The sequence below is a fragment of the Desmodus rotundus genome, chromosome 8 (assembly GCF_022682495.2).
Source record: "Desmodus rotundus isolate HL8 chromosome 8, HLdesRot8A.1, whole genome shotgun sequence".
Lineage (NCBI taxonomy): Eukaryota > Metazoa > Chordata > Mammalia > Chiroptera > Phyllostomidae > Desmodus > Desmodus rotundus.
Window position 1 is genome coordinate 29,938,257 of NC_071394.1, and position 23,969 is coordinate 29,962,225.

The following is a 23,969-nucleotide window of genomic DNA, read 5'->3' on the forward strand; positions in this document are numbered from 1 at the left end:
GAGGGTGGGAGCTGCTCATCCCTCACAGCCTTGCTGAGGGGTGGGCCTGGCTGAAGGACCAGGGAGTCCTGTTTCCCTGGCACAGACCCACACTGGGCAAACAAGCTCCATCCCAGGGGCTTGAAACTGGGTTACACAGATTTCCGTTGTCTGGGCACGGGGGCTCGGGGCTGGATGGAATGTAGAGTAAGCCCCAGGGCAGCACTTCTCTCCTGTGCACAGAGAAAGCCCAGCCACAAAGAGGAAGGGAATGGAGCAGCAACACAGAGAAAATAGAGATGAGAGGCTGTGCCCTCCTCCTCTTAAGCAGCTGTGGATCCTGCCAGTTCCGCCTCCCAAGGAGGAGCCATTTTTTTTTAACAGCTTTATTGAGATATAGTTCACATAGCATACAATTCACCCATTTAAAGTGTTCAATCCAATGGTTTTTAGTGCACTCACAGAGATGGGTGACCATCCTCACAGTCATTTTCAAAACATTTTCATCATCTCAAAAAGATCCCCTATTCAGCTATCACCTCTTCTTCCATCACCCCATCCCCCTAGCCCTAGGCAAGCACAAATGTACCTTCTGTCTCTATAGGTTTTCCTATTCTGGGATTTCACATGAGTAAAATCATAAATATGTGGTCCTTTGTGACTGGTTTCTTTCATTTAGCAAAGTGTTTTTCAGGTTTATCAATATTGTAGCATGTATCAGTGCTTCGTTCTTTTTTATGGGTGAATAATATTCCACTGTATGGATATACCAATTTTTTCCAATCATCAGTTGGTAAGCATTTGGATCATTTTTACCTTTTTGCTGTTATGAATAATACTGCTGAATATTCATGTACCCCAATTAGGTCTTGACTTCTCCACCTTGGCCTAAGCCACTGTCTACAAGAATCACACTTCCCCATTCTTCCCCCTCTCCAACCCACTCTCCACCTGACTGCCAGAAAGATCTTTTAGAAATGTAAATCAGATAATGTCACTCTAGTTTAAAATCTGTGAGTGGATCCCTGTTGTGCTAAAGAAAAAAACCCACTCCATGATCAACAAACTCTGGGCATTACACTCCTTTTCGTCAGCTACACTCCCCCTTGTTCACCTCCCTCCAGGCCCACGATCTTCTCTCACATCCTTAGCATTCTGTCCTCTCTGCCTTGAATTGCTTGTTGCTGTCACCTCAATGTGGCTTCAACGTGGCCTCCTCACAGAGGCAATCAATGCTCCTTTGGGTGAAGTTGGGCCCAATCCCAACCCCACCTCCACTCTGTTCTTTCTCAAAGTATTCACTTTTTTCTCCATACAATTTACAGAATTTAAAATGTCTTGTTTATTTGTTTATTACTCACCTTTCTCCGTGTAAAGCCTGTTCTATTTACAGCTGTTTTCACAAAGTCTAGAACAGCAGTGCTTACTTTTGACAGAATGAAGGTGGGTTCTGTAGGGGTAAATTGAGGAACTTTGGTTTTTAACTCCAGTTTTTGTTTCTAGTCTTTCTTGAGGCCTCGCCTTGGGTACGATGAGACACACATCTCTGTGTTTTTAGAGTAAGCTCTTCTCTCCTTTTGAGCCAATTTGAGTGGGTTCTGTTCCTTACAACTCAACAATCCATGACTAACAACTTTTTCTACTAGCCGGTCACTGGTTTCCTTTCAAAACTGCCATTGTTGGGCGTAAATTGCTTTTGAGTTGCTTCTTTGTCTCTGCACATTTATTTCTCTAAATCTCCCCCTACAGCTCACCAAACTCTTCTGTGTCCATTTAAATCACTCCCATATTTGTACACCTATGTTCATAGAAGCATTTTTCACAATAGCCTGGAAGTAAAAGAAACCCAAGTGCATCCATCAGTGGATGAATGGATAAACAACATTTTATGTATACATTCCACACACAATGGAATGCTATTCATCCTTAAGAAGGAAAGAAATCCTATCACACGCTGTATCCTGGATGAACCCTCAGTACATTATGCTAATTGAAATAAGCCAATCACAAAAAGTAAATACTATGTGATTTCATTTATATGAAGTATCTAAAGTACTTAATGTCATAAAAACAGAAAATAGAATGGTGGTTACCAGGAGCTGGAGGGAGGGGGAAATGGGATGTTGTTTAATGAAAGTTTCAGTTTTGCAAGATGAAAAAGTTTTGAGATCTGTTGCCCAACAACATAAATATACTTAACACTACAAAACTTTGCACTTAAAAATAATTAAATGGTAAATTTTAGGTCATGCAGGGTTTCTTTTACCACAATTTAAAAAATGTTTTTAAAAAGCAGCTCTTCTTCATTCTCCTTCCCTCCCATCCTAATCAACTATCTCTAAATCTAGACCATGGCTCATGCTGGGCTAGGCCCTAACCAAGGTGCAGGCCCTCTCTGCAGAAGCTCACAGCCCCCCAGGGCATATCCATTAGACAGTCTCTATTCTGTAGAGTACAACAAAAGGCAGGGCCATTTCCCAAGCGACCTTAGCTGGAGGCTTGCTTGGTTTCCAGCATGGGATGACTGCATACCAGTTATTTCCCATGAGTATGTTTCAAATGAGCTCTGGCCTTGTCATAGATTTTCGGGACAAGGCTAAATTGCCCCCATTTTAAAGTCTTCATTTTTGCCGATTTCCAGTTGATTACTCTTTGTCCCCATTATGAATGTTGCAGGAACTAGGATAATAGAGTTACATAGGCTTTGGGGCATGAAAATCAAGAACACTGTTTAGGAGATGTTTTTAAATAAGTAGGTACAGGAAGAACCAATTCATCTCTAAGCTTCTTACTGTGTAAACCCTTATGTGAGTATGCAGTTGATTTAAGTTCACTCTGACAGCAACTACAAAAATAATATCTGACATTTGTTGTACACTTACTGTTTTTCTAAGGACTTAAAATATCCTTTCCATTTTATCTCATGAAGCTACTATTACTACATCTATTTTACGGATGAGGAAAATGGAAGCCCAGTGAGTAACTTGCCCAAGGTCACATGGCCAAGAAGGAGAGTCAAAATTTTTTTCTTTGTATTAATTTTTGACATTTGTAATACAATGCACCTTGGAGAAGGCCTTTTTGAAATGAGGTAATTAGGTGTTCTGTTTGCTTCTTGGATTTGAGGATCTAGCTCTTTCCATAGGTTCGGGAAGTTCTCATCCACTATTTGTTTGAATAGGCTCATTGTTCCGTTCTCCCTTCTGGTATGCCTATTCTTCTTCTTCTTCTTTTTTAAGTCATTTATTTATTTATGTATTTATGTATTTATTTATTTATTTTTGGAGAGAGAGGAAGGGAGGGAGAAAGATAGGGAAAGAAACACTGATGCATGAGAGATACATCAATCAGTTGCCTCTCACATGCCCCTAACCAGGGACCAGGCCTGCAACCCAGGCATGTGCCCTGACTTTGAATTTAACTGGTAACCTTTTGGTTTGCAGGTCAGAGCTCAATCCACTGAGCCACACAAACCAGGGCCCTACTATTCTTATATTATTCTTTCTGATAGAGTCAGATAGTTCTGTTAGAGTTCTTTCATTTCTTTTTATGCTCAAGTTTCTCTCTTCTTCTATCTCCATCATTTCTAGATTTCTATCTTCAATATCACTGATTCTTTCCTCCACTTAGTCTGCTCTATTTCCTAAACTCACTAGTTCATTCTTGATCTCTTTTATTGAGTTCTTCATCTATAGAATTTCTATTTGGTCCTTTTTTAAAGTTTCAATCTCTTTGGTAAAGTACCCATTTTGTTTGCCGATTTTATTTCTGAGTTTATTAAAGTGCCTATCTGTGGTTTCTTGCAACTCACTGAGTTTTTTCAGAATTTCAGTCTTGAATTATCTATCATTTAAATCACATATTTCCACATCTTTATATTTATTTTCTAGAGATTTTTCCTTTTGTTTCCGAGCTGTCTCATTACCTCGGTTATTCATGGCATTTGACGGATTTCTTCTCTGTCTAGGCATCCATGCGTGAGTGGCACTTCTCTAATAGATTGATAAGAAGAAGTCTTTCTATTTTTTTCTAGTGGGTGTCATTGAAGCACACGATTTTTAGTTTCTTTTGCACTGCTCTGGTTTTTAGATCTCTGCAGGTTGGTGGAAGCTGTCCTGTGTTCTCTGGGAAGGTGGGCATCTCCTCTGTGATCAGGTTGCCTTGATCTCAGGGCACCAACCCTGCAGGAGAATGTGGTGCATGATGGGGTTTCAAATCTGTGAAATCCCAGTGCTGTCCCCTGCAGCCAGACGATGCCAGGAGTGAAGCTGCAAGGGGTGGGGGTGGGGTGAACTGAGAGAGTCTGGTTGGTGCTTTTGTGGCTTTGTTCTCCCAGTAATGATGACTGGCAGACCTCAGCAGCCTCTTCTCTACATCTTCACCCACCCCTGGGATTGTTGCAGAGTGCACCCGTCACTCAGGGGGAAAGTGTTTCTGTAGGAGAGCCAAGATTTGAACACATGCCTGGAGGAGTCCAAAGTGTGAGTGTGTAGACACCAGACCACATAGACCGCTTTTGCTAATCCATCACATCTATTAAGTACCCATTAAGTACCCACTGAGGAAAAATCCCTGAATAAGGCTGTATGGGCCCCCAAAGTAGGAGAGAAGGAACTCATAGGGAATGGCAAAGAATAATTTTAAATGAGTTCACATAAATATCTCTTAAATATATATGAATGGGAGTTGAATATGTATGAGTTGACTACCTATGGGAGAGAACAGTCTAGTAGAATGTTTGAATCATGGAATCTCAGAGTTGGAGGAGATCTGGGGGTCATCTAATCCCATCGCCCACCCAACGCAGAGATCTCTGCTATAGAATATGTGGTGGTTCTGCTGTCAGTACAAAGGTAGCTGGGCCAGTTCCTTTGTTTTCCAGCTTTTGATGACCTCAAAGTCCCTACTTTTGATCAGCCAAATCTACCTTCCCTGGGGGAGTTCTCCCATTGGTCCCAGTGTCCCCCGGATCTGCGTCCAAACAGGTCACTTTTCTCATTGCTATGGCTGTGCTTCTTCACATGGAGAACAGGAAGAGAGGCATGTATTAACCACCTACTCTGCTTCAGGACCATCATAGTATCTGCACTAAATGGGAATGGTAGGGTTTTTTGTTTGTTTGTTTAAATGGCTCTGAAGCTAAGAGATGTTAGGAAACCTGTCCAAGACCACATTGCCTAGAAGTACTAGGGCAGAGATTTAAGCACAAACTCACCTCTTTCCTACTATACTACACTGCCTCCCAAAGTCAATTATCAACATGCCCCTCATCTTCTCTTTTTATAGTCATCTAAATATCTCTGGGGTTTTTCCCAGACTTTTTCCTCAGAGCACATGTTCCTGATGTTGGTCATTCTCCAAAATGTGCTCCAATTTGTCAATGTTTCTCTCCAAATGCAACAGAAACCATTCCCAGGGTGGCCAGTCCATCCTGATTGCCTTGCTTGCCTTGCAAGCCATCTCACCTGCCAAAGGTGGCTTCACTGACTTTAGAGGCATAGTAGCCCTATCACGCATCTGGCCTGGGTGGATCTTAGTGTGGCTATGACCTCAAGTCTTTGTAATATGAGCTAGTTACAAGTCAGAATTCATCTATCCTTTACTTATACTATTATTTCTAACAAATCTCAGTGGGGTTCTTTTTGATTCCTTTCTTGATTTTGAGATGGCATTTCTATGTGTTATATAGCATATTAACTCTCACTTTAGGTTCTCTAAAAATTTTTCAAATAGGTCTTCAATGTTGTGATACAAGCCCCTGTAAGAACGTTGAACATTCCAGGACCAAGGGCAGAGCCTTGAGACATTCTACTAACATCGGAGACTGTCCGAAGAGTGGTGACTAGTCGATTAATTAATGCTCTTTAGGTACAGTTGTCTAGTTAGCTGTGGTTCCACTGAGCTATTTTTAATCCCACACTTCCACACGTCCTTCACAGTTTATGTAACAAAAGCCTTTGCAATACACCTTGCTGAAATTTACCCAAACCATCCTCTCTCAAATGTGTTTTATGGAGCACTTGCTCAGTGGGATAATGTTAAATGGGCTTCTTTGGTGCAGAATGTCTCAGAATCTTTATATGTTAACATGCACTTTAACTCTAAGGGGAGCTATGGTAGCATACTAGGTTTCTAAAAGTGTATTTTTTATTTTTAATTCTTTTTAACTTAGGTGGGATTTATACTAGGAGATTTATTCATTTATAGCATTCAATCTGGTAATCTTGTTAGGGGGAAAGGATACATTAGCCTTGTGTTGCTTGTCCTTAGTGAATCTCTGCTAATATCCACTAATTAGTGCTTTCTCCTGTGAGGATGGACCACCTTGAGTAAATTGATCTAGAATTTTACTGTAGATAAATACCAAGCTTGTTTATCTGAAACTTTCAAAATCTACCTCTTTCTGTCTGTCTCCTGACGATGCTTTGTTTCTCAGAGCTTAACCCACAATGGCTCTGAAACTCAGCACCATGATATTTATATGATATTTACCTAGAGACGACATTTTTAGCACAGTTAGGTGTTATCTTGGGATTCAGTTCCTTTCTACCAATCCATGTTCTGCCTTTTTCCAAGTTGACTATCACTCTGTTGATGCAGAACAAGTAAGTGCAATCTAAACAGCTCAGCTGCACGGTCAAGACAGACTCTGAGCTGACCTTGCCTTAGACGCCCATGCTTCCCCCACAACTTCCCATTGACTTCTGACTCCTCCTTGCTAATTTGTATTTATTTTCTTCTAGACTTAGGGGACAACCCATCACTTCATACAAGTCTTTCCTGACTAAACATATCTCTCCCTTCTTTTATTGCTTTGCTATGCATGCAATGACTTGTCCTGCTTTCTCTATCATCTGTTCATTAGAGAGTTCATTCCACAAGTGTTTGCTGAGTACCTACTGCACAAGGTGTTGGGTAACTGAGAGCAGACAAGCCAAAAGCAGTCTTGGAATTAATAAGCTGACAGGGAAGACAAACAGCGAACAAGAACTAAGCATTACAAAAGGAAGTGGACGGTGCTGTGTGTGATAAGCTAGCCTGGGTGTGGGTGAAAATCTTCTCATGGAAGGGATGCTCTAATTCAGAATGAAAGGATACAGATGAGTTTTCTCTGGGGAGTATGGAGATGAAGGGGAAAAGGTACATGGGGGGCCAGCTTGACTTCTGAGCCACGGTGAGAAGCAAAGATGAATCACAGAAGTATCTACGACAGGGAGAGATGTAGTCAGATGGAACTCTTTTCCAAGAGTGGAGCAGTGTGTGTGAGAATGATGCTTAAAATCCCAAGCATGTCCACCCACAGGAATATGTCATCTCACAGACACCTCTTCCCTCCTGCACTCGCCCTCCTGTCTCCCTGATGTTTTCTTTGGGCCACCTTTGATTCCCAAAGTGCCAGGCTCAGAATGGGACGAGCCAGACCACACAGAGGGCGTGGAGGAGAGGGCTCCAACATGTCCAAGGGGAGGTGTACATTTTGGCCTCCTGGATAGCCTCAGCTGCAGGTCCATTCTTCAAGACTGTGTCTCTGCCAAGTTTCCGTCTACGTGCATCTAAATAATTTCAACAGCAACGATAAGCCCAGAGGTGATGGCCATAGAAGATGTGTACCTCAGAGGGATGGGTAATTTCATGTGTCAACCTGACCAGGCTCACGGGTGCCCAGACAGCTCGTAAGCTTCATATCTGGGTGTGTCGGAGAGGGGGTCTCAGGAAGAGATTAGCACTTGAATCGGTAGACTAAAGTAGATGGCTCTCACCCATGCCGTGTGCTGGGCATCATCCAATCCATCGACAGCCTGAATAGAACGAAAGGGTGGAGGAAGGGTGAGTTTGTTCTCTTCCTCCCTGTGCTGAGACATCCACCTTCTCCTGCCCTCAGACATCATGGCTCTTGGTTCTCAGGCTTTCAAGCTCAGACCAGGACTTAACACCATTGGCTCCCCGATTCTCAGGCATTCGGACTCAAACTGAATTACCTCATCAGCTTTCCTGGTTCTCCAGCTCGCAGACAGTGGGCTGCGGGCCTTCTCGGCCTCTGTAACCTCATATATGTGGGAACTCTGTGTGTGTGTGGCGGGTGCTCCGGAATGGGATTGTGACCACGTACGTTAACTTGCACTGTCATTGGCTTTCCAGATAACATGGCTGTGGACAGCAGAGTTGCCTTTTAAGTTTAGAACAGTGGAATAAACCCAATTTCCCTTAGCTGCTGCCGGCGTCATGAAGTCAACCCCAGTGGGTACAATAAAGTTGACTCAGGGACAGAAACAGAGGTCTACATCATGCCTGGACTCCCACTGGCCCTGTTCCAACCCTCGATCTAAAAAAAATACTGCCGTTAGTTGGATCTTGTTTAAGAAAATCCTTTAATATCTAGCGGCTCACATTGAAAGAAGGAAAAAGAGTATTTAGGTAAGCTAACACTAAAGCTAATTATGTGCCCAGCACCATGCTTGGTGCTTTGGATGGGTTATCTGGTTTATTCCTCAAAAGATCCTCATTGGTGCTGTCCCAAGAATATCAGGGGCCTGTTCCAGGAACTGAAGGAGTCCCATCCACCCTGCAGCACTATGACTCAGGTGCTCCACGGGGCCGTGAGCAGGTGTCCACTCTGCCACGGCATTTTCTGTCAGTTTCCATCCCACAGCAGCGGTGTCCAGCTCAGACGGCCAGGTGGGCACCATGCCTGAAGGTCATTCCCACAGCACAGCACTGTGCCAGGAACCAGCAGGGGCGGGGGAAGGGAGGATGAGGCAGGAGGTCTGTATCAGACATCCAAGCCTCAGGCACAGCCTCCTCCAGACCCAGCTCTCGCCCCCAGCAGAGCCCCGTCCAGTAGTCAGGCACCTCCTTCCCTCCTTTAGGGCCTCAGTATCCATCACTGCCTGGGCCACACTCACTCATCCAGAAGAGTCCTCTAAGCTCTGCACCTGCAAGGGTGGAGCTCTCAACCCCCTCCTACCCTTTGGCCTCTCTGCAACTCTTGTCACCTCCTGCCTGGAACAGCTTGCCCATAGAGGGTGTTACAAGGGGGGGCCTTGCCTGGTCACAGAGGAAGAACTAGGAAGCTCTACTGCAGCAAGCCCCCTGCGTCCCAGTTTTGTGGTTGCCTCCCCAGAAGGAGCTGGCGGGATCTGCTTCATCGGATCTGACAGTTTACAGAGGAGTTCCTGTTCCCAGATAAGCTGCTTCCTTCCTGACAAGACACAGTCCCTCTGGTTTTCAGATGGTGACAGCAGTGTTCATGGGGCCTTTTCCGCAGCCACAGCATCTGGGCTGCCAGAGGCTGCATCTGCTGTGTGTCTGGGGGAGATGTTCTTCCTTCTGTACCGTGCAAGGCCCGGTTACTACTTTAATAAGAAAGAAGCCCCAAAGAAAAGGCACTTCCATTGGTGGTTTTCCACAAACTGAAATAATTATCTTTTATCCTGCTAACTTTATCCTGCTGCGACCAGTTTTGTTCAGGGAACTAGTTTTGCTTTGAACGCAAATGTGCTTCCCTCTTGCATCTGTTCACCACAAGCTTTCCAAACAGGCAATGACAGACCACTGAGTAAAATATTTTATTCCCTGAACAAAGCACTTATGTGCTTTTTGAAAACATGTTTCCTGAAGAAACATGTGCAACATCCGCCTTTTCCAAGCAAGTGCCTACGTGAATCTGACTTCTCTCTGAGGTTCACTGAGCCAAAAATGAATCACTCACTTGGCTGCAGGGAGAAGCCAACCTGTCGTTTTGCAAGGTTACAATCCTGTAGTCAGACTACCAATCCCTCCTGCTGATTGAAGCCAGACGACAGGGCTGTATTAAAAAACGGCGACCAAGTGACACAGACTAGCACATTTTCACCTTTCGGATCTGAAGAGAGTTGCTCCCAGATGCTGTTTCTGCAGCCCAGCTTTTGTCACACAAACTATTCAAGAAGGAAATTGTGGCCTGATGGCAAAGAGCTCACGTGACATAACTGCACGTTGTAACACACACAGACAGAGGAAACTAGGGGGCTTTTGGGGGAGGAGGGCTCAGGGTCAGCCTGCGGTTGAACCCTTACAGTTCATAGGTCAAGACACCAAGGCTCCCCTCACACTCATTAGGATGGGTATTGTTCCAAAACAACAAAGCAAAACCAAATAATTGTTGGCGAGGATGTGGTAAACTTGGAACCCTGGTGAGTATGCAAAATGGTGCGGCTGCTGTGGAACACAGTGTGGTGATTCTTCAAAAAGCTTAAAAATAGAGTCACCATATGACCCAGGAATTCCACTTCTGCGTATAAAACCAAAAGAATGGAAAGCAGGCTCTGAAAGAGATTTGTATGTTCATAGCAATGTTATTTATAATAGCTAAAATGTGGAAACAGCTCACACCCATTGACAGATATAGAAATAAAATGTGGTGTATACATACAGTGGAATATTATTCAGCCTTGAAAAGGAAGGAAATTCTGCATATGATACAGCATGGATGAAGGTATTATGCTGAATGAAATAAGCCCATCATGAAAAGACAAACACTATATGATTCCACTGATAGGAGGAACTCAGAGTGGTCAAAACCAGCGGGAGGGGAGGTAGAAGGGTAATGGCCTGGAGCTGATGGGAGAGAGAGAAGGGGGACTGTTGTTCAATGAGTGTGTTGTTCCCGCTCTACCAGATGAGAAGAGTTATTGGAGCTGCCTCGTGCTCAGGGTGCACAACATCAGGAGTGTCTTTGAATATACTGAAAACCCTACACTGAAACCCACTGACCCTTACACTTAAAAATGGTTACGATGGGAATTTTTATGTTATGGAAAAAATACTGGGGGGAAAAAAGACAACGAGGCCCAGAGTAGTGAAGCTACTTGACCAGGCTCACACAGCTGGCTGCACTAGAGCCAGGGTTTGGGCTGCCTTCAGATCCCTGTTCCCACATCCCTGCTCTGGCACATCGCGTCCTCCCACAAGGTAAGGAAGTAGATACACTGTATGTTGTTCGTGTAGCCATTGAGGCTTCATGAATTTAGGGAATTTATCCTTCCCCATCACTGCCCCTTCAGAACCCAGCTCCACCCTCTGAAGTCTTCCATCACTGACTAACAAGTCCAGAATTTTAAAGGGCATACATGAAAATAGAGTGCACACAGCCAAGATTGCTTATAGAAGGGTGGCAAAACCCCCAAGAAAGTAGAGTATCAGGAGTAGACAAAGACTGAGCTGGTTTGAGGTGTTTGAAAAGTGCTAAAGACATTTGAAAAGGAGGGGGGGAGAGAATTCAAAAGCTACATATAGAACAAGGGAAAACAAAAGAATGCTGTCCACTGCTGGCCACACGAAGGAAAACACAAGCCAATCAGCTTTCATAGATGCTCTGGCACACTCGGGCTGCTAGAGAAGTAGCTTGGGAACTTTGAGACTCCGGGTGTTTTTTCAGCTTTCACCCATCACTGTGAACTGGGGCGAGGCTGGGCTGAAAGGGAAAAATGCCGAACACCAGCACAGCAATCTCGGGCCTCGCAGTCCGTGGTGGGAGAGGCAGCAGGAGTTCACGCGGTGACCAGTGGCCCCTTCCTGCCTGAGCAGAGCAAGGCGACGCTTCTGTCCAGCTTGTGAGGTCCAAGCCTGGAGCTGACCCACCACGGGAATAAAAATGCAAACCCTTGCTGCTGTTTGGTCTTCAGGAGGACTTTGTGACTGCTCTTAAGGCCTGCGGCAGCAGTGAAGAAGTCTGCTCCCACTTAGTGAGCAGAACCTTGACTGATAAAAGGGACAGGAAGAGAATTTCAAAAATCTACAGGAAAGCCTTCTCCCGGAAAGTTAAAATCTGGGGAGGGGCGGGGTTGCAAAGGGAGAACACGGGGAGGGGGCTGGTTTGGAGTGAGCAACACCACATCAGCAACATGATGAGGACAGAGTCGTCACTGTCACAGACTGTCCCACCTCTCAGTGAAGAGTGGCATTTCCAACTATTTGGCCAGTGAGTCATCAGAAAAATGCTGTTTTTCATTTTGAAAAACACTCTCTCAGCGGGACACTTCACCGTTATCTGTTTCCATAGGAATATGGTGGTGGGGGGTGGGGAGAGCCCAGCCCTTTACAAATTAAAGCCATATGCATACCGTATTTAAAAACCAACAACCCATGCCATTACATTATTGCTGACCATAGGAATTCGGTATTTATAATTTACATTCTTTCCCATACTTTGCTATTTTTCAGAAGTGAAGAACAGAGGTTTATGGCCTCACCAGATCATAAATCAGATTCCTGAGGGCAGAGGGGGCTGCTAAAGGCAGGAGGCATGGCCTTCAATGTTAGCAGAATGTGTCAGAATTTCAGGAAAAGACCCCGGATGCAGAGATAGGGCCCTGCTCCAAGGGAGCATGAGACACAAAAAGATGGCAGTTATTCCTTCCACGGAACAATCAGCCACAGTCACACCCAGGGCCAACACCTGGAGAGGGGCATGGTGGATTGGCCATCCTTAAAATGAGCCCCTGGACCTGAGTCACGCCAAGTGTCCCTCCAAAGGGAAGGGAGAGAAAGGCGCAGGTGTTCCAGGGACTCATCACCATTTATTTGCGGAGACTGGCTGGGAGCGAGGTGGAGACAGGGAGTGGAGACTGTGGTCCTAAAGGACATAAGATAGATGCCCAGAAATCAAGGAGCCTGGAGCGGAGGGAAGAACATTAGGCTCTGGGATGACCTGACGCCCCCTTGTGGCTGTGTACTCTTACCAAGTACTTAGCCTCTAAGGCTGAAGACTCTGGAGAATGGGGATAACACACCCAACTCACAGGATTCAAGAACACACATAGGGCGCCGGGCACATGGTGGGGTGGGCGGTTGGTGCAGGACGCCCTTTCCTCAGGAAATGAAGATGCGCTCTGGCAATCGGCCCTCTGGCAAAGCCAGTTAAGTGCTACTGTGGTCACTAGGAAGATTCAGGGGAAGGAGGGGGTTCCAAGAGCCCCATGCAGGGGTCTTCCCAAGGTTCCCAGTGCTCCGAACGCTTTTATCTGGAAGATTTGTTAGCAGTGACCCTAGTAAGCTCAGCCCCCTGCTCCCGGTCTGGATTTCATCTACTCTAAGAGAAGGCGGAGGATTCTAAACATTTTGAAAGCTGGAGATATTTCTTAAGCCATTCCCAGGTTGCAGCTGTGAAATACAGAACCTAATTGGTCCACCATGTATGCAGCTGGATTGACCAGAATGAGCCCAAAATAGCCCTTTGTCAGGCAATTGGGAATAGTAAGGTCCATCATCCAGATTTTCCAGTATGGACTGTTACATAAACTCTGCTTGCAATTTGACACTGTAATTAAACCTATTGTGAGTATACTTCAGACATGAAAATGCAACATTTTGGTTCTTTAGCCTCAAATTTTTCTATTTTTCATTTAAAGGCAAGCCAACCTCACTTCCTGTGGTTTGTAAAGCCACAAGTCCCCTTTACTCAGCATCCAGAAAGGGGGCCACACCCTGCGCAGGAACACCAGTGTCTGAGGCCCCGGGGAGGAGGGGCAGGAGGCCAGGCGGCTCTGAGAAAACCTTCCTGCCACTGCCAGGCATTATCACGCCAACGTTAACAAATAAGATAATTAACACCCGGGGCACCAGAGGTTCAAGCAGAGCCCAGAACAACGAAGGAGGCTGGGTGGGTGGCTGCATCAGCCGTGAGAGCAAAACTCTCGGCGAATTCTATTTTCTGAATGATGTTTCCATCCTCACTGGGTTTACCAGAGGATGGGTTTGCGGTTGCCAGTCTCCCTGCTCCGACAGGACAATAATGCTGGGGGGCTTCAGAGTCCCTTGAGTCAGCCCTGCCGGCAGGAAACTTGCCTGTCACCGTCCTCTCCACCAGACTAGTTTTCAACCACAATATCACGATGTATAAGCTCAGCTCTGCTCCTGAGACCTTGGAGCTACTTGGACCTGTTGCAAATCCTTGACGGTGTTCGATTGTGACAACAAACATCTCCTAGTACAATTTCAAAATCCACCCAGCAGAGGCAAGAAAGGGAATGTTAGGGCAGACAAAGTCACAGACAAATCTCTGAAATGGATGGAAGGCAGTCTCTAGAAACCCAGGAGACAAGGAAGATTTTTACAATTCAGCATCCCTACAAGCTAAAAAAATTCACATCTAACTCTTCCTTTCTTTCTTTCTTTGGTGAACTCCTTTCATTTCACAGAAGACAGCAAAATAAAAAAATAAAGACACAAGTATTTATTGCGTCAGAGATAACACCAAAGTTCAGTGAAAAAGTTCTGCATCAGAACACCTGTGATGGTTGTGGCAGCAGGTGTAGAACAACATGTGGTAAGGGAAGTATTGTAAAGTCCGATTATGGGCTGGCAACGAGGCCGTGCGGCACCGGGGGTCTTCGTCGTCACTAACGCTGACCTGTGCGAAAGGCCAACCGTCACATGGGACCCTTGCAATGCACACACGCGAAGGCCAGACGGCTTTGTAATGAAACACTGATAGATACACAGCAGTCTTGGCTCTCCTCGCGTCTTGATTTTAATTGTAGCAAGCGGAAATATGTTGAAGCTTGCAACACCCTACCTGTGGGACCTCCAGTGTTCCTAACAGTACCACCAGGACACGCTGGGCCCGGGAGCTCGGCCGCAGTGGCCGAGCAGAATGCCCGCAGCTCACCAGTTCGATGGTGTCTGAAGTGCTCACTTCAGCCTGGGCTTCGACGGCTCATTTTTTCCCTTTCCACCTTGCACTGGGCCTTCCTTTCGGTGCCCGGCCTCCCCCCCGCGAGGGCCTGCGGCAGGGCACTACTGTAAACAAAACGGTGGGGTGCGACCGCAAAGGTGGGGCCTGGACGAGCGGGTCACTCAGCGAGGCCCCGCTGCTACTTCTGAAGGAGACCCATAGGTCCGAACCTGATGTATCTGGTAAGGAACTTTATTTTTTTTCTCCTAGATGAGCACTTTACTCACCAATTCACTACAGAATCCATCCTACTGAAAGTAAGACTGGCATTTATAGGATTTTTTTTATCATCGAAACGCTTAACGGGTCAATGAAACGTCCTAGCACTGCAGTGGGAGCGGTGTGGGCCCGGCTTTTACAGGTGGTGAAAACAGACACAGAAAAGCAGGGAGAGGCCACGGAGAAAGACCACGAAGGACAAACGGGGAGAAGTACCTAACTCTCGACTGCAACGCCACCTACGGAGAAAAACACATAAAATATTCCTCCCACGCTACGTCCAAAACAATGGTCTTCTTAAGAGGGCCGTTGGTAATGACGAGTGTGAGATAATTTGCTGTGAAATTAAGTCCCAATATCAGATGAGGTCTCTGAAACATGTATGCTGTTTCCATCAATGTGAGGCCCATTTCCACAGAAACGGGCGGGGAAAGTAGGCCAGACCCCAGGGTGTGGTTTCTAGGAGTGGCAGCCTTGGGGCTGGCCAGTCCCACCCACACTGGCTTCGTAACCACTGTAAGCAGGAGTCCTTGCTGAAAGGAAAAAAAAAGGGAAGTTTAAACTCCAAGAAAGGGCATGGAAAGTATCTGAGGACTTTCCCGGCCATTTCGTACAAAGCCACAGAGGAAAAGTTGTCTCACGTGCACTTTGCTTTTTGCATACCCACAGGAAAGCCCAGTCACCCCGTGTCACACAGGTGCCTCCCTCTCTGCTGGCCTGGGAAAAAGAGAGTGCGCCTCATCAGTTGCACTGAGCTATTAATCAGCTAATGATTAGTCAGAGGAGCTCAAGTCAAAGTAGGCCCAATTTTCCCAGCAAATGAACTTGCAGACACTTCGGGAAGTGGTCCAGGCACAAGAAAGGAGAGTAGAGGCAGACGTGTATAAGAGACACTCAGTGTTCAGAAAGCAAAATGCAGGGAAAAACAAAACAAACTCACCTACTGTGAAAGTGACTATGTGTACACTGGGCCCGTGTTTTCAAGAGGCCTCTTTGATGGCTCAGAAAAGTACTGTGGGTTACGTAGGAGACCAGCCCTTCTGCCTTGGTGCCTCCGCGGGAAAGGTGGGCTGCTGCTCAAAGGGGCTGTGACAGCTCAGAGCAGCGGCCCTTTCCTCACCGTGCCAGCCGGTGACCGCCCAGCAAGTCTGTGTGAGGCTCCCGACCAAGCTGTCGCCAGAGGCCCAGCACACAGGGTGTGACCCTGGCTCGAGTGATTCACTTAACCCCTTCACCCTGGAATTCTTCTGCAGAAAAAGGAAAACATTACACTCCTATGGTTAGAGATGTCCTTAAGGGGAGCAAAGACATCAAAACCCATGTGCCCCGTGATGTGAGGGGACAAAAAGGATTGCTTTCAGCACGCTTCTGTTTGTCTATAAGCCAATCAACTGGGCACCGGCCACTAGTTAGAGAAAAAATCCAACTTGGTTGATGTCACCGTTACTACAGTGAAAATGACAGTATTGTTCACTTCCTGTTGGTCACTTGGGAAATTTAGGAAATAGCACTCCAAAATAAATACCTTTTCTTCTTTCTTCTTCCTACATAAAACACATACACAGTCACGTTACGCTAGTCACTCGGAAAACGGTGACTGCTGACAAACAGCGGGAAGTGCCAGTATGAGGCGGAGAAATGAGCACTGTGCAGAGACAGATCTTTGACAGGCTTTCACGTGAATGGTTTTATTTAAAACAGGGAGCGTCGGAGGTGATGAACTATCAGGGCAGACACTCTAGAGCACGGCATGGATGAAAGGTAATACTCACCAGCACCTCACACGGGGGTACGAGACAACGGCGGCAACACGCCACGGGAGGGAAACAAACGAAAGGTACAAGGCACCGGCTGCGGGAGAGGCCGCGGTGCGTGCTGCCTCTCGGGCAGGTCCACTTCTGTGCACGCGGGTCGGTGGACAGTGACAATCGGAATGGTCCAGAAACGTCCTGCTCCGCAGCCCAGGACCCTGTGTGGGTAGCTAACCGTTCCTCAGACTGGCTTACACCTGCTGTGGGGTTTGAGGTCCTAAAAGGGGGATGAGGTTTGCTAAAGAGTAACACGAAAGCTCTCCCTTTCCTTCTTCTAGAAGACAGAGGAGAGCCCTCTCAGTTCAATTTCAGCAACTGCTTCTGAAGGTAAAGAATCCTAACTTAAAAACAAGTCACAACAAAATAAAAGACAGAAAGTGGCCTGAATGTAAACCAATCAAATGAAAAGGCAGATTCATTAAAAAAATAATAATAAAACTGACGACCAGTCCATTAACTGTGCGGTTGATGCCATGTCTGAATGAAGATGGTTAACCTGTACCCACAATACTTGCAAGCACAAAGCTGCTCTCGGCAACTGTGAGTAAATAGCTCCCCTTTCCCTCAAACACACTGTACTGCTTGCTACTAGTGACCGCAGGCCAAGCGCTGATGTGAAGAGACCCCACACTGGCGAAGGACCCCACGCAGCGGTCTGCCTGATGTGGCCGTGTCTGTGGGAAACAAGACTTACACTCTCAAATAATGACACCCCCCCCCAAAGTCCCCTCTCCTCTTCCTGTTTGCGCTGTACTTTTTGACCTCCTAGCAGGGAGGTCCAAATGATTCCACTTCCCTCTCAGTTCTAGGCACTCTCTGGAACATCTTTGATTAACCAGGGTCTTTCATTTCTTTCCAACTCCGTTGGTGACTTTCGACTTGGAATGTCGATTCCTTCTTCTGGAAGAATGGCTTTCGTTGTTGCCTGGATGCTTGGGTGGGCTGTCTTCAGAACCTGGCCAAAGGAATCACAACAGGCTGTCACCATCCCCATGGGCTGTGCGGTTCCCGGGCTCATTCTGATTTGTAGCTCTCCCTGCCCAGCTGCACTAGGCCTGTGGGTAAAGTTCAGGCTCTTCCACTGATACTTGTGCTCCACCTAGTGGCTGCACTTACAAATTAAGGCAAGGCAGGGAACCTGGAGTGCCGAACCACTGCTGGATCCTGGGAATGCAAGGCTCACAAAGTCTGGGGGCTGGCATGGTGGGGCTGTGGGGAGGGTGGGTGGGGCTGTGGGGAGGGTGGGCGGGCGGAGGTCCTGCAGAATTCTTATACTTGCACTATGTGTAGGGTGAATCGTGGGCATGCTGATGGGAACCAGAAGTGAGAGTACAAATGAAATCAGCACAAGGGAGGAACAATGAAATCCTAAACCACATGGGTGTCAAGTCTACCTCCCACCCACAGAATGCAGTACCTAGGTTTCCATTCCTTGATGTGCCACACACCAGGGTTTCCACATCTCTGCACTGGATGAGATTCCTGACTTTAGAAACGTAAAGATATCATGTGACCTCTATCCTTTGATCTGGAGGCCACTTTGATGGAAGGTGCTGGAGCCACACTACGAAGATGTTCACGCTCTCAAGATGCTCACAGTCTACAGGGACATCCCTTGTCACACTGTATGATTTGTTTGAGAGCTCAGAGAATGACTTCCACCCCAGCAGAGAACTGAGCAATCAGCCGGCCATGGCCAGGTGGAGGGTGGGGCCAGGGGAGTTGACAGAAGGCCCGTGCTCCAGTTACAGATGTGTAAGGCTTGGGAGGTCCGCAAACTCCAGGCACTGGGTGGGCCCTGCTCTTAGGTTAGGTACGTGGCCAACCCCTGGCCCAGCAGCCAAGCCAACAGGTTGTCTGTCCCCAGGCTCAGCCCCAACTCCAATCCCAGGGGAAACCTCCTCTTAAGACAGCCATGTAAAAACAGTTCTGAGGGTTTGGTCTGTACTGTAAGTGGCACTAGGCTTACCACTGGGCTTAGTGGTAAAAGAGACACTTTTACCACTCTGAAGATTCATTCCTCCCTTCCTTCTTTCCCTCCCTCCTCCACGCCTCCTTTCCTTCCTTTCTTTCCTATTCTACCTACTTTTCACTGAAATGTGCATCTACCACTGCTTGCTTCTTTTAGCCTTTGCAATGGAGAAGTGCCTGGAAGCACCATGGACTGATCTGCAAGGGCCTGCCTGTGAATCATGGAGGTCTGGGGAACCCCTCTGCCCACTTCTATCAACATTCCAAAACAGGTTGCTGGACAGCTGCTTGATTCAGCAGAAACCACCTGGAAAAGGGTGAGTGGCAACACAGCAGAGTGTACGGCAGCGTCTTCCCAAGGCAGAACCCTAAGAAGCGCGACCACAGAAGAGCTCAGGAGAGCGACCAGGACGGCAGCGCTTTCCTCCACCCAGGCCCACCGTCCCCTGAGCAATCCTGTGAGCTGCAGAGCTCGGCCCCTCGCATTCTCTATGCTCTCCCTTCAGCCACGCCTTCCAGTCTGCTCCTAAGAGCTGGCAGGGAATGGCTGTCCACTGGGGCCTCCTCAGTGTCATTATTCCAGGTGCCTAATTCTTTAAAACAATCAGGTGGTCCGAAATCTTTCCAAAATGCTCCTTGGAGAGAGGCCAATGGGAGAGCCCAGCTATACCATTGAAATCCCTCTTAAACTGGCCTGCCTCCTGGATAAAGGCGATAAATGGATCTGCCTCTTTCCAAAGGCTTTTCCTCCTGGCACACAACCCTTCCTTCCTGTCTTCACTCAGGATAACAGCCAACAGGAAGAGCACTCCCATCAGCTGGCTGGAGACAGGCGGGGCCTGTAACAACTTCCTGCCTCAGAGAGGGCAGAACCATGTGGTGCCTCTTCTGAAGAAGTTTCTTGGGCAGAGCCTGCGAGCACTTTCCACGTTTCTGAATAAGTAACAGGAGGCACATGAGGAGTGGGTTTGAGACCCTTCAGGGCACACAGTTATCAACACTCAGAGGAGAAAGGTCGATTCTGAAATCTCCTTACTGGGCTTTGGGAAGGGTAGGACCCAGTCAAGTTTTAAACAGTGGGCAAGAAAGAGATACCTTTTGTGCCTTTCCCGTGAGGCCAGGAAATGTCTGGGCTGTAGGTGCCATCTTCACACTCGGAGTAGGTCTAGGAAGAGAGACAGGCTCAGTGACGGAGTCTGAAGCACTCCCTGGCGGGCGGAGGGATGGGGGAGAGGCAGCAGACAAGTGAGATGCTCTGTCCCTGCCTCTGGGGGCTTGGGACCACCGCCACCAAGTGACAGAACCTCCACCTGCTTACGTTTCTCAGCTATGAAACCAAGGTTATTTCCCAGGTGATGCAAAATAAATCTAGAAACTACCATTAGTTCCTTAGACTCAAGGTATGAATAAAGGACGAAAGATGTTATTCTTATTTTAAAACATTACGGCTGACAAGACTGCTTTAGCGTTTTAAGCCCACACACTGTTCTCTACTTCAGTCCACGTGTGTGCCCAGGGGACAGGGCAGGCATGTGACGGAAGCCCTGAGCTGGGGCACGGGAGAGGCCTGCACAAAGCAGAAGGGCCGGGAATAGGTCAGCCTCCCCCACACTGGTCCATGGCTGACCCAACGATTTTTTTAAACAAATAATTAAATTTTAAACCTCTTACAAAAGGCGGATAAATACACTAACATAAGGAACGGGGCAGTTACAAGTACAGACAGCCACTGAGGGAACGAAGTCTTGAACTGGGTAAGTTTCCACATGGCAAGACTGGAGCCCAGCTATTACGCGCGGGCCATGCTGTATTCACACGTGAACACACTCTGCACTAACACCCCCAGCCGGACAGGATTACGCGAAACGCACAGACGGCCGCTGCCCCCTCCTGTACCTTTTCTCGGTGACCACAGTGCTCTGCGTACCACACCATGCCGTACAGACACAGGAAGGTGGTGAAAGCCTGGAAGGGAGAAACGGGCACACTGTGTAAGCGATGGTGCACAAGCTCCCTTCCCCAGGACTCGTGGGCTCCAATGGGGACTCACACAAGATGGCAAGATGTGTTTCTGCCACCTCTACCAGGATGCCAGTTACAAAACAGCTGGATGTGCCAGCGATGAACCCCAGGAGAGGAGTGGGGAGCATCTCCCAGAGCTTCTGACAAGGAGAGTTATCAGAGCGGTTACTAGTGCGCTGCTACTAGAACGCAAACATGCTTAGATGAGGGATAAGGGGGATGCATTTTCTGATCGGCTTCGCCGGTTCTGCTCAGAAGGACACGCAGGCGTCTCTACTGTATTTCTGGTTGTGTGGCCCATCCTCTCCCCTCCATCACTGGGGAGAGGTGCAAGGGCTCCATGTGTCAGCTTTGGAGGAGAGGAGGATTTCTGAACAAAAAAGCCGTTTCATTCAGTCTGGAGGGCGTTTGGGACAAACGCCCACTGTGTCGGTGGCGCAACATGGCAGGACACTGCTGCCCCTGCTCCCCACGGCCTTTTTACTGCGTCGTAGTCTCATGGCCCCACCCTGACCCCAGTTCAGGAAACTAATCAGAAAATAAATACATCTTGTAGACCCGTCAGTGAAAGGAGAAGGGAGTGGTCCAGGGGGACCCAGAGGCAGGGATGATCGATAACCTCTACTTCTCCCCAGCATCCCCACCCACCCTGCACCCCACCCTAAATGATGCTCTAAGTGAAGGGAAGAATAGCTCCCACAAGACCCCTAAGTCTAAAAATGGTCAAACACCAAAGTCGGGTAGAAGCTTCTGACTGAGCAGGAAATGAGCGCAGGACAGGTGGCTCCTGGCCAAGCCCTTGGGGTCCCCCGCAGCCTCCCCTTTCTGGCTGCAGGTGGACCAGCCGGAACGAAACGACGGCCGGGTTCTACCACTCCTTTCCTCAGATTGCCTTGCTTTAGGAACCCATTTACACCAGATTCTTCCTAAGAATCGTAACTTTAGATCTTAAAGGGTCGCCACACAGACCACAGGAGAGGAGTGAAAATGGCCCTGTCAAGGACACACAGCCAGGATATGGCAGAACCGGAGCCAGAACACAGGCCCACCGATATCCCTGGATATGAGGTTTGGGGATGGCTGACAAGGCAGATGTTGACTTTACGCCCAACTAAGCCCCAGAGAATGAAAAGCATCCCGGGACCAGCCAATAGCCAGCATCCCAGGCCCTGGCCTGGAGGAGGAGCCACAGTGCGGGACAGGCTGGGGCTGGGAACTCTGCACTAGTTTAGCTCTGGCCCAGTTCCTTTAAGTTAGTGATCTTTACCAAGTGTCTGTTGGGGACACAGAGTCATCTTAAGTGTCCAAAAAGAAGAGCCTGAGTGTCCCAACTGGCCTCCTCCCTCCGTACCAATGAAGCAGGAAGAGCAGCATGGTGGAGAGAACATGAAACACGCAGGGCCGCCCATGTAACAGAGGGGTCTGGCCCGAACCCAAGAAGCAGCGCAAGAGCCTGCACTCCCTAGCCTAGAGGGACCCCTGGGAGGGGTCAGGAAGTGCCATTGAAATGGCAACTGAAACCGAGTGACAGCCTTTCCATGCCCACAGGCAATGGTAAGGAGCCAGCACAGCGCCAGCAGATGCCCCCATAACCCAGCTGCCGAGCGTGAAAACGGTGACACCCCGGTGACAGCCCGGCCTGGCCTGCGCAAAGATGCCATGCCAGCTGATGAGCGTGGTGGACGTAAGCCTCAAATTGCTGACAAGCTGAATGCCTCCATTGCACATGGGTTTTTGGACCGACTTTAAAAGCAGAGAGATGCGGAAGCTCTCTTTCTGCTCCCCTTGCCAGGTCTGGGGACCAAAGCGTTGCTGCCTGGCAGGCCCTGGAGACTGCGTGGCCAGGGGCCAAGCCCTGTGCCTCTCCTGCACGAAAAGCAGTGGCCCACTGTGCTGCACGGCCCTGCTCTGCCGGGGCAAGCGTGGGCCTGAGGGATGGAACACAAGTGCGGGGGTGGCGGGGAGTGGGCACTGGAAAGCCCAGCCAGAGGAAAAGGGCAGCTTGCCCAAAAATGGTTACCTTGGAGCAAAGACTCCAAAAGATGCCTGGAGCCAAACTGTAACTGGGAACAAGCTAAGCCACCTGTATTTCCCAAAGGACGGTTTATTTTTTTAAATGGGAGAAGGGCTTCCAGGTACATCCTTGAACTAAGTTGGCAAGTGGGGGGGAAGTTATTTGCCTTTGTGTGTCTTTTAAAAAATATTTTATTGATTCATATTTAGAGAGACGGGAAGGGAGGGGAAAAGGGAGAGAAACATCGATGTGTGGTTGCACCTTGCATGCCCCCAACTAGGGACACTACTGCAACCCAGGCATGTGCCCCAACCTGGAGTCAAACCAGCAACCCTTGGTCCACAGGCTGGCCCTCAATCTACCGAACCACACCAGCCAGGGCAGTTCTGGGTGTTTTAAAGGAAGTAAGTGTTGAGGCAGAAGCCCATTATTCTTCCAAAATTGTATAGCTTTTAAATAAACAACACCTCTCCTTTTTCACCAAACTTCTGCCTCTGGAGTTTACTGGCAGCAGGCAGCAGAACCCCACGTGGCTGTACAGTAATACTAGTGCATTTTACATTAAAGCCATATGCAAACTGGCATCCGTCTATAGATCAGAGGTTTTTTTAAAAAGAAGCTCATATCCCCACCCCCACCCCCAAATTAGGTAATGAATGAATACATCAAAATAAAGTAAAATAAAATAAAAACCAGTTCTGATCTTTACCATACTTTAGTACCTGCTCGGATTCCTAACACACACCACCCACTACATGTGCCACCTTCACGGCTTGGAAAGAACGGGAAAGAGGATTTGCAGCGCTTACCTAGGTGTGTGTTACATCCTTTACAAGGAGCAAAACAGGCTATCCTAGGTTTCTCAAGGACGGGGAGGTTAAGGAGGATGGTTCCCACCTCTGCTGACGGGTCATTGGCTGTGTGTTGGGGGTGGGGAGGCCGGCCAGAGAAAGGTCACTTCAGGAAGACCAATGGGAGCACTCCGGGCTGGGCTGTCATTTGAATTCCTCCCAGCAGAGGGCAGGCGTGGGGGCAGCAGGGTGAACAGCTATGCAGGGGACAGGCTGACACTGGCTGGAGGTGAGCTTATCATCACAATCACCACACAAAGGGCCTGCTGTGACTGCCAAGCATACCACTTCACCTGGGTACAAAAGGCCCATTTCACACTTGTCCCAGGAGACAAAAGCTTGTAATTTGGGGTTTGCAATCACACCTGTGGAAATCTAGGCAAGTACTC

At 47.9% G+C, this 23,969-nt stretch overlaps 1 protein-coding gene across 1 annotated transcript in view; it reads right to left on the reverse strand.

Moving 5' to 3' along the window:
* Positions 1 to 16,741: 16,741 nt before the first annotated feature.
* Positions 16,742 to 23,969, reverse strand: part of PTDSS1 (phosphatidylserine synthase 1) — a 62,465-nt gene continuing 55,237 nt past the window's right edge. The window contains exons 11-13 of the mRNA XM_024572098.4: positions 20,590 to 20,658; positions 19,789 to 19,858; positions 16,742 to 17,677 (exon numbers count right to left, since the gene is read on the reverse strand). Of these exons, the coding sequence (XP_024427866.1) occupies positions 17,568 to 17,677; positions 19,789 to 19,858; positions 20,590 to 20,658 (249 nt within the window). The 3' untranslated portion in view covers positions 16,742 to 17,567. The remainder of the gene's footprint in view (positions 17,678 to 19,788; positions 19,859 to 20,589; positions 20,659 to 23,969) is intronic.